Source organism: Cydia strobilella, chromosome 4 (genome assembly GCF_947568885.1).
Source record: "Cydia strobilella chromosome 4, ilCydStro3.1, whole genome shotgun sequence".
In the NCBI taxonomy this organism is placed as follows: domain Eukaryota; kingdom Metazoa; phylum Arthropoda; class Insecta; order Lepidoptera; family Tortricidae; genus Cydia; species Cydia strobilella.
In genome coordinates, this window is record NC_086044.1 from 2,722,265 (window position 1) to 2,734,518 (window position 12,254).

The 12,254-nt window shown below is 40.5% G+C and overlaps 3 protein-coding genes across 5 annotated transcripts; 1 reads left to right on the forward strand and 2 right to left on the reverse strand.

The window, feature by feature from the left end:
- The first annotated feature begins 304 nt into the window (after nucleotides 1-304).
- Nucleotides 305-4,141, forward strand: LOC134741129 (adenylate kinase isoenzyme 1-like). Of its 3 annotated transcripts, XM_063673900.1 has the most exons (6): nucleotides 305-458; nucleotides 1,542-1,899; nucleotides 2,697-2,855; nucleotides 3,384-3,524; nucleotides 3,851-4,025; nucleotides 4,062-4,141. In XM_063673900.1, exons 2-6 carry the CDS (start codon nucleotides 1,741-1,743, stop codon nucleotides 4,088-4,090), a joined length of 663 nt encoding a protein of 220 aa, XP_063529970.1. In that variant the 5' UTR covers nucleotides 305-458; nucleotides 1,542-1,740; the 3' UTR covers nucleotides 4,091-4,141. The 3 variants fall into 3 exon arrangements, with proteins under 3 accessions (XP_063529970.1, XP_063529969.1, XP_063529971.1); XM_063673899.1 differs by having other exon boundaries at nucleotides 3,851-4,141; XM_063673901.1 differs by having other exon boundaries at nucleotides 1,542-1,763; nucleotides 3,851-4,141.
- Nucleotides 4,142-4,685: 544 nt separating this feature from the next.
- Nucleotides 4,686-7,336, reverse strand: LOC134740896 (adenylate kinase isoenzyme 1-like). Its single transcript, XM_063673549.1, has 4 exons — nucleotides 7,048-7,336; nucleotides 6,055-6,203; nucleotides 5,141-5,266; nucleotides 4,686-4,784 (listed from the first exon to the last, which is right to left on the reverse strand). The coding sequence occupies exons 1-4, from the start codon at nucleotides 7,334-7,336 to the stop codon at nucleotides 4,686-4,688; spliced, it is 663 nt and encodes a 220-aa protein (XP_063529619.1).
- Nucleotides 6,154-11,990, reverse strand: LOC134740897 (adenylate kinase isoenzyme 1-like). Its single transcript, XM_063673550.1, has 6 exons — nucleotides 11,889-11,990; nucleotides 10,742-10,922; nucleotides 9,721-9,869; nucleotides 8,990-9,166; nucleotides 8,598-8,692; nucleotides 6,154-6,203 (listed from the first exon to the last, which is right to left on the reverse strand). The coding sequence occupies exons 1-5, from the start codon at nucleotides 11,988-11,990 to the stop codon at nucleotides 8,609-8,611; spliced, it is 693 nt and encodes a 230-aa protein (XP_063529620.1). The 3' UTR covers nucleotides 6,154-6,203; nucleotides 8,598-8,608.
- Nucleotides 11,991-12,254: the final 264 nt, after the last annotated feature.

Here is a 12,254-nt window from a genome sequence, read left to right on the forward strand (position 1 = left end):
TTACGAATTTTTATTTTATTTTTAGTATTATAAGAGGAATCAAATATAAATACCTGGATGGTCGACCACTTTACCGCCCGGGATGCGTGGAAGTGGAACCCTAAATAGCCGAAAGGGATAGTGCCATATATTAGAAAGGGATAGCATGATTCGACCCTGACCGCATTCAAACTTCGGTTTTGTAGGAAGTTTCCTTTCTGTACGATAGTACTATTATTTATTCTGTGCCATGGGTGCATGCATCAGAAAGGAGGTTTGATAGGTCCTTACTGGCCAGTTACCGCCATAATTCGAAAACCGTCACTAATCTAGACGTTACCCATTTCAAAATTGTGTCACCTGTATTGGCAATGTCATTATATTTCACTAACTTTATTGGATATTAATTATTATTAGTTTACAATTGTAATTAGTTTGTAGCCATAATGGGCTGTTTATCTTCAAAGAATGAGAATGAGGTATGTTTCGTTTCTTTTAGGCGACATCTTTGTATATTATTGCTCTGTGGCATATTTTGCCACGACCAGCTGTAGGGTCTATTTTGGATTATAAATCATGTTCCTTGATCGTTGTATTATGCTATTATTGAAGTTGAACAGTTTTTACAGAAAGTCAGGTTACCAGACACAGTAGACACACGTTTATCAGAGTCGAAAGACCACAAGATCCAACTTTCTCAAGGCAGTCCTTTATCTACAATGGCATGGGTACAGTCGGCATTAAAATCAGCGGATTAGACGACGCGCCAAAAGCATACTTACCCACTCAGTTGCTTTTGGATTTAAAAAATGGTAGCGTAAATTGCTTCGCCATTTTGTGCAAATTTCCGCGCGATGCAGTGTTGTATTGAAAAATTAATTACTTGGCTTCTTAAAAACCATTTGCTATTATTTTTTTACACATAATAGCCAACAAAACAAAGAATCTGATTTCGTTACTTATTTTATGAATTGTTATAATAAAAATAATTATAAAAAATGCGTAAAATTGACACACTAATAGTCTTCAAGCAGAGATGTATTTTTAATAAAAAAAACTAAAGCGATAACACCCTTTTGTTTTTACCGATAAAAAAGTAGATTAGTTTTTCTTTTAATTGATCCCAAATACTATATAAGTGTTAATATAAAATCCTCGAATAAAGATCATTTCATTTTTAATACGTGACGCAAGAAATACGCAGGACGGACCGAAATTGTTTCGTTGATTCATGATGTATTTCTGGATAATTTAGAAACTCAAGAACGGAAATATAGTTCTAATAAGAACAAGCAACTAATAATCTTAAATTAGAATGGACACATTTTGCAATTATCACGTTAATTACGATTCTACAGGCATAAACAACAAAAAGTATTACGTACCACCGCAGTTCTGTTTCTTTTGCCGATCAAAAACAACACAATACCACATTATTACTTATTACTATATTTTTCTCATTTAATTTTTAAATTTTTTCCCTTAATATCAGAATGTGAAATATCCACAAACTTTTGTTGCGGCAATAAAACGTTTATTATTTTATTTTTATTATTTTACAGGATGAAGGCGTATATGACATGACGCCCATCAGAAACCTCCCGGTCATCTTCGTGAACGGTGTTCCCGGCGCCGGGAACCAGACGGTGGCGCAGACCATCTCGAACATCACCGGCTACACCATGATCAGGCCTGGCGAGCTGGTGCGCGCCGAGGCCGAGAAGGATACGGCTCGGGGCCGGCTGATAGCTGACCGGCTGAATGCGCAGGACGAGGTTCCCGAGGTATCTAACCATCTCCAACATCACCGGCTACACCATGATCAGGCCTGGCGAGCTGGTGCGCGCCGAGGCCGAGAAGGATACGGCCCGGGGCCGGCTGATAGCTGACCGGCTGAATGCGCAGGACGAGGTTCCCGAGGTATCTAACCATCTCCAACATCACCGGCTACACCATGATCAGGCCTGGCGAGCTGGTGCGCGCCGAGGCCGAGAAGAACACTGAGGCCGATAAGTGACTGGCTGAATGCGAACGAGGTTCCTGAGGTACTGGACTATTCTATAAATAGGGAATTTTAGAAGGAATCTTTACTTTCAAAGGTCCAGTTCAGAAGTTCGTGCGCCATCTTCTTTCCTGAATATTTTTATATCAAAAGTGAGTGCAATATAGGTATTTTGTTTGACCGGAATTTAACGAAGAAGAGGCTGACATTAATATAGCGTAAAACAAAAGAGGTACCTGGAATCCCCTAGTTTAGAATCTACTTCCAAAGGTCTTTTTACAAGCGCTGGTGGCCTAGGTTAGGTTACAAAAGCTTTGGCAAAATGCCGGGGCCGGGACAGCATTTTGCCACAGCTCATGGGAGCCTGGCGTACGCTTGGCAACTAACCCCACAAATTGGCGTGGACACAAGTTTTTACAAAAGCTACTGCCATCTGACCTTCCAACCCAGAGGGTAAACTAGGCCTTATTGGGATTAGTCCGGTTTCCTTGCGATGTTTTGCTTCACCGAAAAGCGACTGGTAAAAATCAAATCATATTTCTTACATAAGTTTCGAAAAACTCATTGGTACAAACGTATAGTTTGTGTACTTCGTGTCATCCACGATTACGCGCAGATTTGTCAAATATAATCGTTAATAACGTATATGTCAATACGAGTCAAGGCGCGCCTACTCTTCGTGAAAGACATTAATTAATGAATGTTATGTCCGCAGCAACTGACGGTGGACCTGATCAAGGAAGAAATGCTGCAGCAGCAGGACTGCAAGGGGTTTATCCTGGTGGGCTTCCCCAAGAGCTCGCGCATGTCCAGCATGTTCCACCGCCAGGTCAAGTGGCCGGAGAAGATCGTCGCCCTGGAAGTAGATAATGAGGTATTCCAACATTTTATTTCATTTTTGTTGGACTGTGGATAAGATGTCCAGCCAAGGAAGTAACCTCAAATACCTGCAGAGCGTCAGCAATGGCTAGTGTTGGTCAAGATTCGGGTCCTTTGAGTCTTCTGACTCTTCTGTTTTAAGATCTAATACAGTTCTTTAGACTCTAAAATCATTAAGACGAATCTTGACTTCTTTCCAACTTGTTAAAGACCCTCGGGTCTCGTGTAAGGACTTGAGTCCTTTAAAGAGAACTCAATTTTTTTGACAAAAGATTTCAAACCCAAGTGAGTGTCAGCAATGGCTATAATGAAAACGAAGTTTGAGCGCAGTAATGTCATTTCATATCATGTTTCACGTGCACTTTTTTGTCTTTTTTGAATCTTGTAGATGTAGATATTTTACACTTTAAATTGTGGAAGTGCTATATGCCGTTAGATCACGACAGGAAAAAATCTCACATATTCCGAGATGAAAAAGATAGATAATAATGAGAAAAAAGTTAAAATTTGCCCTGATTGACAGGTGGCAGCGAAGAGACTTCAGGCGAAACTATCGGAACTGGGCAGACCAGAGTCGGACATAAACTCCGCGAGGCAGATCGTCAGGGAAGCAGCGCACAAAGTCAAGAGCGTGCACAAACGGCTGGGAGGACACATTGTCACGGTAAGGCATCACCACTACCACCACAGTAAAGATATACGGTTGCGCAAAACTTTATGTTACGCATCGTCCCCCTGGGCGTGAGGTGGGACGTGGGACTCTCACCACCCGGCTCTTTCTACTGAGAAAGAGGGGGAGGAGCCTACCCAGTCTACCCACTAAACCTACACTGGCGTTTCTCACAATGTGCTACCTATTTGGGCGTTCTAGGATCGCGAACATTTATACATACGAACAATTTCCATAGCAATTTGATATTTTTTAATTAGTAGTATTATAATGTAGTTCTTTAAGAATCTAGTGGCATTTTCTGCTTTCAAATGTTACAGCTGGATAGCTCTAGCAACCCGAAAGCGCTAGCGTCTACTCTAGAAGAGATCTTGTCGGACATGCTGGAAACCCCCGCTAAACAGGAGCGGGACGGGGAGGGAAGCCAAGGGCAACAGGAAAGCCAGGGGACACAGGAAAGCCAGTGGACACAGGAAAGTCAGGGGACACAGGAAAGTCAGGGGACACAGGAAAGCCAGGGGAGGCAGGAAGAGATCCGCGCTGAGGTCACGGCCAGTTAGGGTATCGGGATTGTGAAGTTTTTAAAATAATTTATTGTACGAGTTTTTTAATGAGGTGTTTTATTGCGGTTTATTGTTACACATCCTTGAAAACTTAACCTATTTTTTGGCAAAGAGTAAATAAAATAAAGAATAAAGGAAATACGTTGTTTATTCCTTTTTACTCTTTGCCAAAACACGGGTTACGTTTAAATGTACCACCCGCCATCCTGAAGTCAGAATGGCGGATGGACCTTTTTTTTAACAGTTCGTTTTAAAGAGAGTTACCATCAGCCGTAAAAGTGCATGGCGAAGTTATCAATGAATGAATTCATTCATAATTTCCCCATGCAATTTCGCAGCTGACTGTATAAAAAGTACAAAGGTAGCGTCCAATGTGTGTGTAAATATTTTACTGATATCGCTGAGGTCAACCAGCCAAAGTTTAGTTCTGATGTTCATCCAAAGAGAAAACACGTTGGGGGACGTTTTGACCAGTAATTAGGTTTTATTTAGGAATGGATATAACTTTCTGTTTGACTAGTAGATAATTATGTATCATAATATTCATAATTATCATAAAAAACGACATTAGGAGAGAGGCATCTTGAATTCACTATGGTAAGACATTGGCTCCGGCGTTCTTAGGTATGAATGAGTCTAGGATCTCCGACAGCTCGCGGAACATTGTATCTGCATCATTCTCAGCATTTATCTGTTAATAGACAAACCAAGGTTTTACTCGCTTCAAATATTCTTTACAACAAATATTCTTTACAAGGTGCGTCCAGATCTAAAGTATGGACGCCAAGCACGAAGAATTTGCTGCAGCAATATACTTAATTACCTTTTTTCCGCCATTGATTTGATATAAAGTCAGTATATTTCGTGCCCCACACGCCATGACTTGATATGTTATACGGGTTGTTTACGTGCAATTTTTGAAATGGCGTTGATGACACTATTACTTCATTGACGTGGCGGTGAAAAGGTTAATGGAACACGTTGTAACAAGGCGATGAATGGTCATACGGTATCGTATAGGTCATATATACAGAGTTCTGTACTTACTCTGAACGCTTTATCAGAATACGCAGCCAACAGCAGTTCGTCAACTTCAAACGTTGCCTTCACCTTCTGTTTAAGTGCTTGCTCGTTCGTGGGCTCGCGTTTCATGATCCGCTTCGTCAAGGTGTGCTTCGAGGTAGAAGATTACCTAGAAGGGTCATATAAGGTTAAGGTTCTAAAGTAACAAAGTCCAACCGTATTGATAAAGGATATAATAGGTACTACGTAGGCGAACAACACGCGAAGAGGCGCGGCGCTGAGCGGGGTGAATCAATCCTTTGATACCTATATACGTGGGCGATCTCGTTGCGAACGCGAACGCCGTGGGCCCGCCGCGCCGCGCCGCTTCGCTTCGCTTCGCATTCGCGAGTTGCTCGCTTACGTAAGACGGAGCGTAGTCACAAGTGACTCACAAGCAAAGATGAGAGGAGGAACAAATGGGATAATTTTACAAGCTTTTATTTAAATTGCAACGTATAAACTGATATAAGTATCTATGTTTGTACGGGTCAAATCTTGCAAGTTAAATTTGACCCACTTCCTGACTTCCAATGAAGCTGAAAATTTGCATACATAATATAAGTCGAGTGACAATGCAATATTATGGACTGGTACCATCGAGCTGATCTGATGATGGAGACAGGAGGTGGCCATAGGATATCTGTGATAAAATAACGCAACCTAATTGTGTTTGGGGTTTTTTGAATTGTCTCGAGTACTAGTTGCCTGTGGAAAGGACTTGCTTGTACCATAAATTAAATTTTTGTCAGACTTATTTGTTTTTCAGGATATACCTAATGGATTTGGTTTGCTTAATCTTAGTTATTAAAGCGGATTGGACTCGGAACTGCTCTGTGAGCTTATATTTGAAATAAGTAACTAAGAGAGTCCATGAAATGACTAATGTATTACTTTACCGTGCAGGGTCTAATTCTTTTCTCAAACATGACGGCTTGGCTCTTCTCTTTCGGAAACCCGTCAAGGAGGAAGCCCTTAGCAGCCCTGGCGCTTCTGTAGATGGCGTCTTTCAGCAGATCGATGATAACATCACTTGGAGCTGTGTCATCTAAAAGGAAGTTAAGTTAAGTTAAGAGATGCGTAAGTCAGGAAATTAGAAGGTAACACCAGTTATTTGTTTTAAGTTGTTTAACAGCAACTTTGCCCTGTTTAACCGCTCGTGCATATTGACATCCGAGCAAGCGAAAGATTCCATAATTGAAACACGAGCGTAGCGAGTGGTCGAAAAGTGGAATCTTGAGCGTTGTGAGGGTTTCAAGGCACGAGGATTAAACAAATCTTGCCACCGAGTAAACAATATACATAAACGCAACATTTCACCGACAAAAATCGCATTTTGCTTGTTTTCCATACATCGGAACGGCTTCTAAGCAAAGTGACACAGTGACGTCACGATGCAGCAGCTCGGCAGCCTAGTGCAACAAATTCTGCTGATCAAGGCTGCCTTGCGCGGCAAACGTTGCGCGGCAAACGTCCGAGGCTGCCTCCCGAGGCTGCTCGCTTAGTCAGTACGCGGCTATTTATGTTAGAGCGTTTGCTCAGTAAAGTGGCGATGCCAGACTTTGACCGTCATTTGTGACTTTTGTATTGCTTTAAGACAAGGGTCCCACACAGCCATTTGATCCTCAAAACAAACCCGATCGACTGATACCATTAAAAAATTGTCAACTACCCAATTCAAATAAATATTAGAATTTTGCGTTGTCCTCCTCTAAATGTTACATGTGCCACAAATACAAATGTGCCATTTTCAACCAAAAGGGTACTTATTGTCGCTTGTCAGTAAGGCGCTATTTCCATATAGCTTCAATTAGAAATCAACCTTATCAACAAGCGACAATGTGGTACCTTTTGGTTGAAAACGTCACAAATAAGCTGAATAAGCCACTCACTTCGCTCCAAAATCTTAGACAGACACTTTCCTCGCACCGACCCTGACTTCACCTCATCACGAACCAACTCATCAGTCAACAAAAGTATGAATCCATACTTGCTTATGATTTTCTGGCACTGCGTGCCCTTGCCCGAACCTGGGCCGCCGAGCACCCATATTATTGGTATGCCTTCCAAGGAAATTCTTTTGAATGCCTTGCACTTCTCAGATCTGCATTGTAAGGGGCAAGGAGGCAGTTTCTCAATTACATCTTGGTCGCACGGCCAGCATGGGTCTTGGTCATTCATTTTTTTAATTTTGTTACAAATTGTTTCAATGCATTGTTTGTATCAGCGAATAGCAAACAATATGGTTTATGTTGTACAAAATGGTTTGGTGATTTGAGACGTAAATAATGTCAAAAGATGACAAACTTGTCACGGTTCTAATTTTACCTCCATTCGTTTCAGTTCTAATTACCTGGAAAAAGGTTTTTTTTATTCCTTAAATTAACATTTACAGTATCTATATCAAATCTATATACTTACTCTTTGATTTACAGTCAAGCTACTCATTATGGTATGGATGGTATAGAAAGGATCGCAATCTCTTATGCCAGAATTATTGCAAAAGTGACCGCTTTCAGCTTTAAATAATAGTTCCTAATCTCTCCGGTGGCGCTAGTTAGGTTCTGAGACATGAGTATAACATGAACCATATAAGGCAACAAATAACCCGACCAAATTACGTAGGTTGTTTTTGGTAGTATTTCGGTGTATGGTGGCGCCGCCTAATTACTGTTTTTTGATGGACACTTTTCATACGTAAATATTTGGCTCCTTTATATAGTCTCCATGCCTTATGGATTTAAAAGGAGTGACATTAGTGACCCTAAACACGAGCGCTTTTTCAACGCGCGTTAAAAAAGCGCCTGAAACGGCCCGCACGCTAAATTCGATTTAAAGACCAAGGCTTAAAGTTGAAAATCCAACAACGCTTGATAAAAAGCGCTACCGTTATCGTGTGAATGTGAATGTACATGTCTCCATTTGTGTCATTCAAACGCTTTATTAACGCGCGTTGAAAAAGCGCTCGTGAGAATGAGGCCTTACTTACTGCAGTAATGTAATGATGCAGTAAGTCTGTGAGACGTGTCACACTTGCGGTTCTCTCCAAAACAAGTAGCATAACTTCTTATCTGGGAATTCTGAATTTGTAGTCAGATTATGTTGAAAATTTATATATAATGGTCTAAAGTCCGAAATATCTTTAAATATGAACATGTTAACAAGTAGGTAAAGCAGTTGAGTGTGGCCGCCATCCTCATTTCCTTCATTTTTATTACGATCGTGTTGGAAATTGATAATTATAATAACATAACTTCAATAATAGCCTTTAATCGTCGTATCAGGTAATCATTTTCATCATAAGGTTATAAACAAATAAAATAACTAAATAAGAAATAATTTCATATTTAATACGTCGTTTTGCTTTATAGAGACAGTCAATTTGATAACATGGATATCTATTAAGGTATTTATCAATTTTTTTACCAGCACACCTACTTACTACTCGTAATATTAGGCGCACTGGAGAGAGACTATCGGATCCAGAACCGCTCCCACGTCTTTGAAAACCTCATCAACAGTTCTTTCGGCGTTTATCTGCATAAAACAAAGTTTAATGAATTAATAATGATCAAAAGGGCTCAACATCTTCACCCTGGCACAGGGTTGAAAAATGTATTTGGGTTGACACATTTTTTGCTAAACAGCATCCAGCTTATATGTATAGAGTTCTTGCTTCTTATAATTAACTTATAATTAGATACTCGATAAATATGCATGATCGAACGCGTGTGAGCGTGTGTGTGTGTGTGTGTGTGTGTGTGTGTGTGTGTGTGTGAAACCCGCATGATTTCATGACATGTCACACATGAAACACATAACAACATGGCTAACCTTCTTGAACTTATGCGGGTACTGAGCCAGCACGCGATCATTATTTTCCATGAACGTCTTCAGCCTGATCTGAATGGCTTCCTCCGTGTCGTCGAAACGCTTCTCCTTGGCGTTGGCTGCGCGGTGCAGGATACGCTTCCTCAACGTGTCCGGTGTCGCTTCGAAATAAATTATTGTCTAGGAGAAAATTGACCTTTTAATACTACCGCAGACAAAAACTCTGTATAGACTTTAACATCTTGTCTTGACATAATGATTGACATAAATAATTCTAAAACCGTTAACTTTTCAGGGTTTTCCTCAGGTTATCCTATAGATAGGTTAGGTTTGTTTTACGACAATCCTGAAAAGTTACGCGTTTCTGAGAAAAACCAAATTATGACTAACAAAAATGTGGACAAACAATACATTATGACTTAAAACTATATGGGAAACAATAGGGGTCTCTATTGTTTCCCATATAGTTTTATACTTGTCTGAGTATGATAGGAATAATGATCCTGGTCGATTTTTAGTCAACTTTTTGCATTTTTTCGAAAAAAAAAATCTGCTCTACTTATACAGCACAAACGAGATTGGAACTCACAATTTTCGACCACCACACACATAATATTGAAAGATAAGTACTTAACAAAGTGCAGAATGTATGTAACTATTAACGGAAAACATTGGAGTTTTGCGTTTATAATGACACTTAAAAATTAAACTGTTACTGTGGTTTCCTAACTCACGCTGGCGGGTGATATGGCTTTCTCAAATTCCTCCCCCTGTGTCTTCTCTCGGGGGTATCCATCGATGAGGAAGCCTTTGGAGTTCGCTTTGTTCTTGTCCATGGCTTCTTTGAGGAGGCGTAGGACCACCTCGTTGGGTACCAGACCACCTGGGAAAACACTAGTCTTCAGATTCAAACATGGGCACAGATTAACCCTTTAACCGCCAAACAAAAACAAACAAAATTGGGCTCATTTCGCCGCGGTCTGATAAATAGACAAAACTTCGTGTAACTTCGTACCGCCGACGACACCAGCACGCGGTTAAACGGTTAAAGGTTTTTGTCTAAAATTTCGGTTTTGGTACAAGCTTTTATCGCTGACTGTACTTTTCTTTCCACAGGCAGCTAATACTCATCTAGACAATAAATTCTAAAAACCTCAAACACAATTAGGTTGCGTTGACACACAGAGTTCCTATGGCTACCACCTCTGTCTCCATCATCAGATAAACTTGATGATACCATAACATTGCCTTGTCACCCGACTAACATATGTACTAATGCAAATTTTCAGCTTCATCAGAAACCATCGGAGACTTGATCACCTAAATTATAAAACCATAATTAATTGCCAATAAATGAAAAATAATAACTGTCCCAAAAGGAACCAACCGCTATCGTTAAGTCCGCCTTTTTTACTGTAAGGTTATTCTTTTGCGCAATAAAGATTAAATAAATAAATAAAATATTCTACTAGATTAGATGCCAGGCATGCCCAGGCGCAGGGGAACGAACACACCCGTTCGTAGTAAACATTCCATTTGTTTACACAAAACGGTATGGCTCTTCTTTTTTGGTACGGACGGCTAAAGAAAGAAATGCACACCCGCCATCTGTGTTCCCTGATAAATATGACCTCGGTCTCCTATTACTGAGCCGGTGAACTACTCCATATCAGGCCCCGTCTTCACTTTCCATCAGGTGTGACTAGGGCCAATCGCCGATCAGTTTATAATAAATAAATAAAAAGATACACTTGCCATGTTTGATGATTCCAGCAATGTGTTTCCCAAGATCAGAGCCTTTCTTCACCTCGTCGCGAAGCAGGTCTCCCGTGGAGAGATGTGTGAAGCCATACTTGGCCACGATCTTGTGGCACTGCGTGCCCTTACCCACTCCTGGCCCCCCGAGGACCCATACTATTGGCTTGTGGGCGGGAGGCTATCAAGTGATACAAATATTACAGATTTTTAATAAGAGAAGCACCTAAAACACTACAAACACACTACTATATATATATACACACACACAAAACTACACTACTAGTAGAAAAACTTATTGTGGCATTACATGTCCTTACCCACTCCGCTATAACCAAGAATCTTGTTTGTATGTAAGATTATTGGCTATAACTATAACCGCGAAAATAAAAGTCGCAAATTGCGGGCATTTTTCTCTCTCTCTCTCTTTGGAGTAAAAGAGAAAGATCCCCACAATTTGCGAATTTCGCTTTCCGCGGTAGCCCCACTGGGCCCCCGAGGATGCATACTATTGGCTTGTATAGGGTGGGCCAGTGATAAATTCTCTTTTCGTATTGACGTCTTTCGTTAAAATGCATTTATCATTAGCCCACCCTAGCCCTTTTCTCTAGCATTTTAAGAAAATATCTTGCCTACGATCTTATCCTCTGTCCTCAGGAAAACGGCGTGTAATTTCATACATCTGCCTATCTTTCAACTCTATAGGTTACTGAATCTGTTTTTTTGACAAACTTACCGCGATTGAGGTCAAATGTGGCAAAGATCGATTTTAACTGTTGCATTACATGCACTCACAGAAGATCGGTAGAACATAAGGAACAAAGCTGTTCTTTCCGACTGTGTCTGAGCAAAGTTGGTTCGTATGCAAATTAAATACGAGTTCTTGCCCTACCTGTGACGGTCTCTCCAACCAAAAATGTTATATGCCGGCACTGAGTTACTGTTTCGACATACTAAACAATGAAATTTTATTGTCGCAATCACAACCTGTACTACGCGACCAAAATGTCGTAAGATTCGTAAAACTCATGGCGCTTACGCGTTTAGCTCGCGAGATTCAGGCTTCGTTTCTTTGGTTTGATGCCAAAACTGCAGCAACTCATGTCACGTTAGTACCTAATAGTTCAATGTATGCCACAGCACTTACCAGATGTGGATGCGTGGCCAAGTGGCAGAAAATATTGCATCCAGGTGGCTCTTCTATTACTTCTTCTTCGCGCTTGGGTTGATTTGGCTTCTTAGGAGGCATTTTTTTTAATGCGTTTTATTCAGATTTGGTTTGACAAATAGATCTTGATGACATTTGAGATCAAAGCCAAAGAGCATAATATATGTAAAATCATTGTTCTGACCAAAATAAACATGGAGACTAAACCGTCCGTACCGTCCAAGGGCCTAACAATGGCCTGATAGAGAAAGATAGTCTTATTGCGATTCCTATAAGAGGAAAGAGAAAATAGTGCCATGCTTTGTTTTTATCACCTCAGAATAATAACTAAAGCATAGAACTCTT

Excerpts from the sequence above, each read along its gene's own strand:
- LOC134741129 (XM_063673901.1), top strand. The coding sequence starts at position 426 with ATGGGCTGTTTATCTTCAAAGAATGAGAATGAG. Across the intron at positions 459-1,541 it reads CTTCAAAGAATGAGAATGAG|GATGAAGGCGTATATGACAT; the intron begins GTATGTTTCGTT and ends ATTATTTTACAG. Across the intron at positions 1,764-2,696 it reads CGCAGGACGAGGTTCCCGAG|CAACTGACGGTGGACCTGAT; the intron begins GTATCTAACCAT and ends TTATGTCCGCAG.
- LOC134740896 (XM_063673549.1), bottom strand. The coding sequence starts at position 7,336 with ATGAATGACCAAGACCCATGCTGGCCGTGCGACCAAGATGTAATTGAG. Across the intron at positions 6,204-7,047 it reads GTCTAAGATTTTGGAGCGAA|ATGACACAGCTCCAAGTGAT; the intron begins GTGAGTGGCTTA and ends ACTTCCTTTTAG. Across the intron at positions 4,785-5,140 it reads ATTCTGATAAAGCGTTCAGA|ATAAATGCTGAGAATGATGC; the intron begins GTAAGTACAGAA and ends GTCTATTAACAG.
- LOC134740897 (XM_063673550.1), bottom strand. The coding sequence starts at position 11,990 with ATGCCTCCTAAGAAGCCAAATCAACCCAAGCGCGAAGAAGAAGTAATA. Across the intron at positions 9,167-9,720 it reads AAGCCATATCACCCGCCAGC|ACAATAATTTATTTCGAAGC; the intron begins GTGAGTTAGGAA and ends ATTTTCTCCTAG. Across the intron at positions 8,693-8,989 it reads ACCCGCATAAGTTCAAGAAG|ATAAACGCCGAAAGAACTGT; the intron begins GTTAGCCATGTT and ends TGTTTTATGCAG.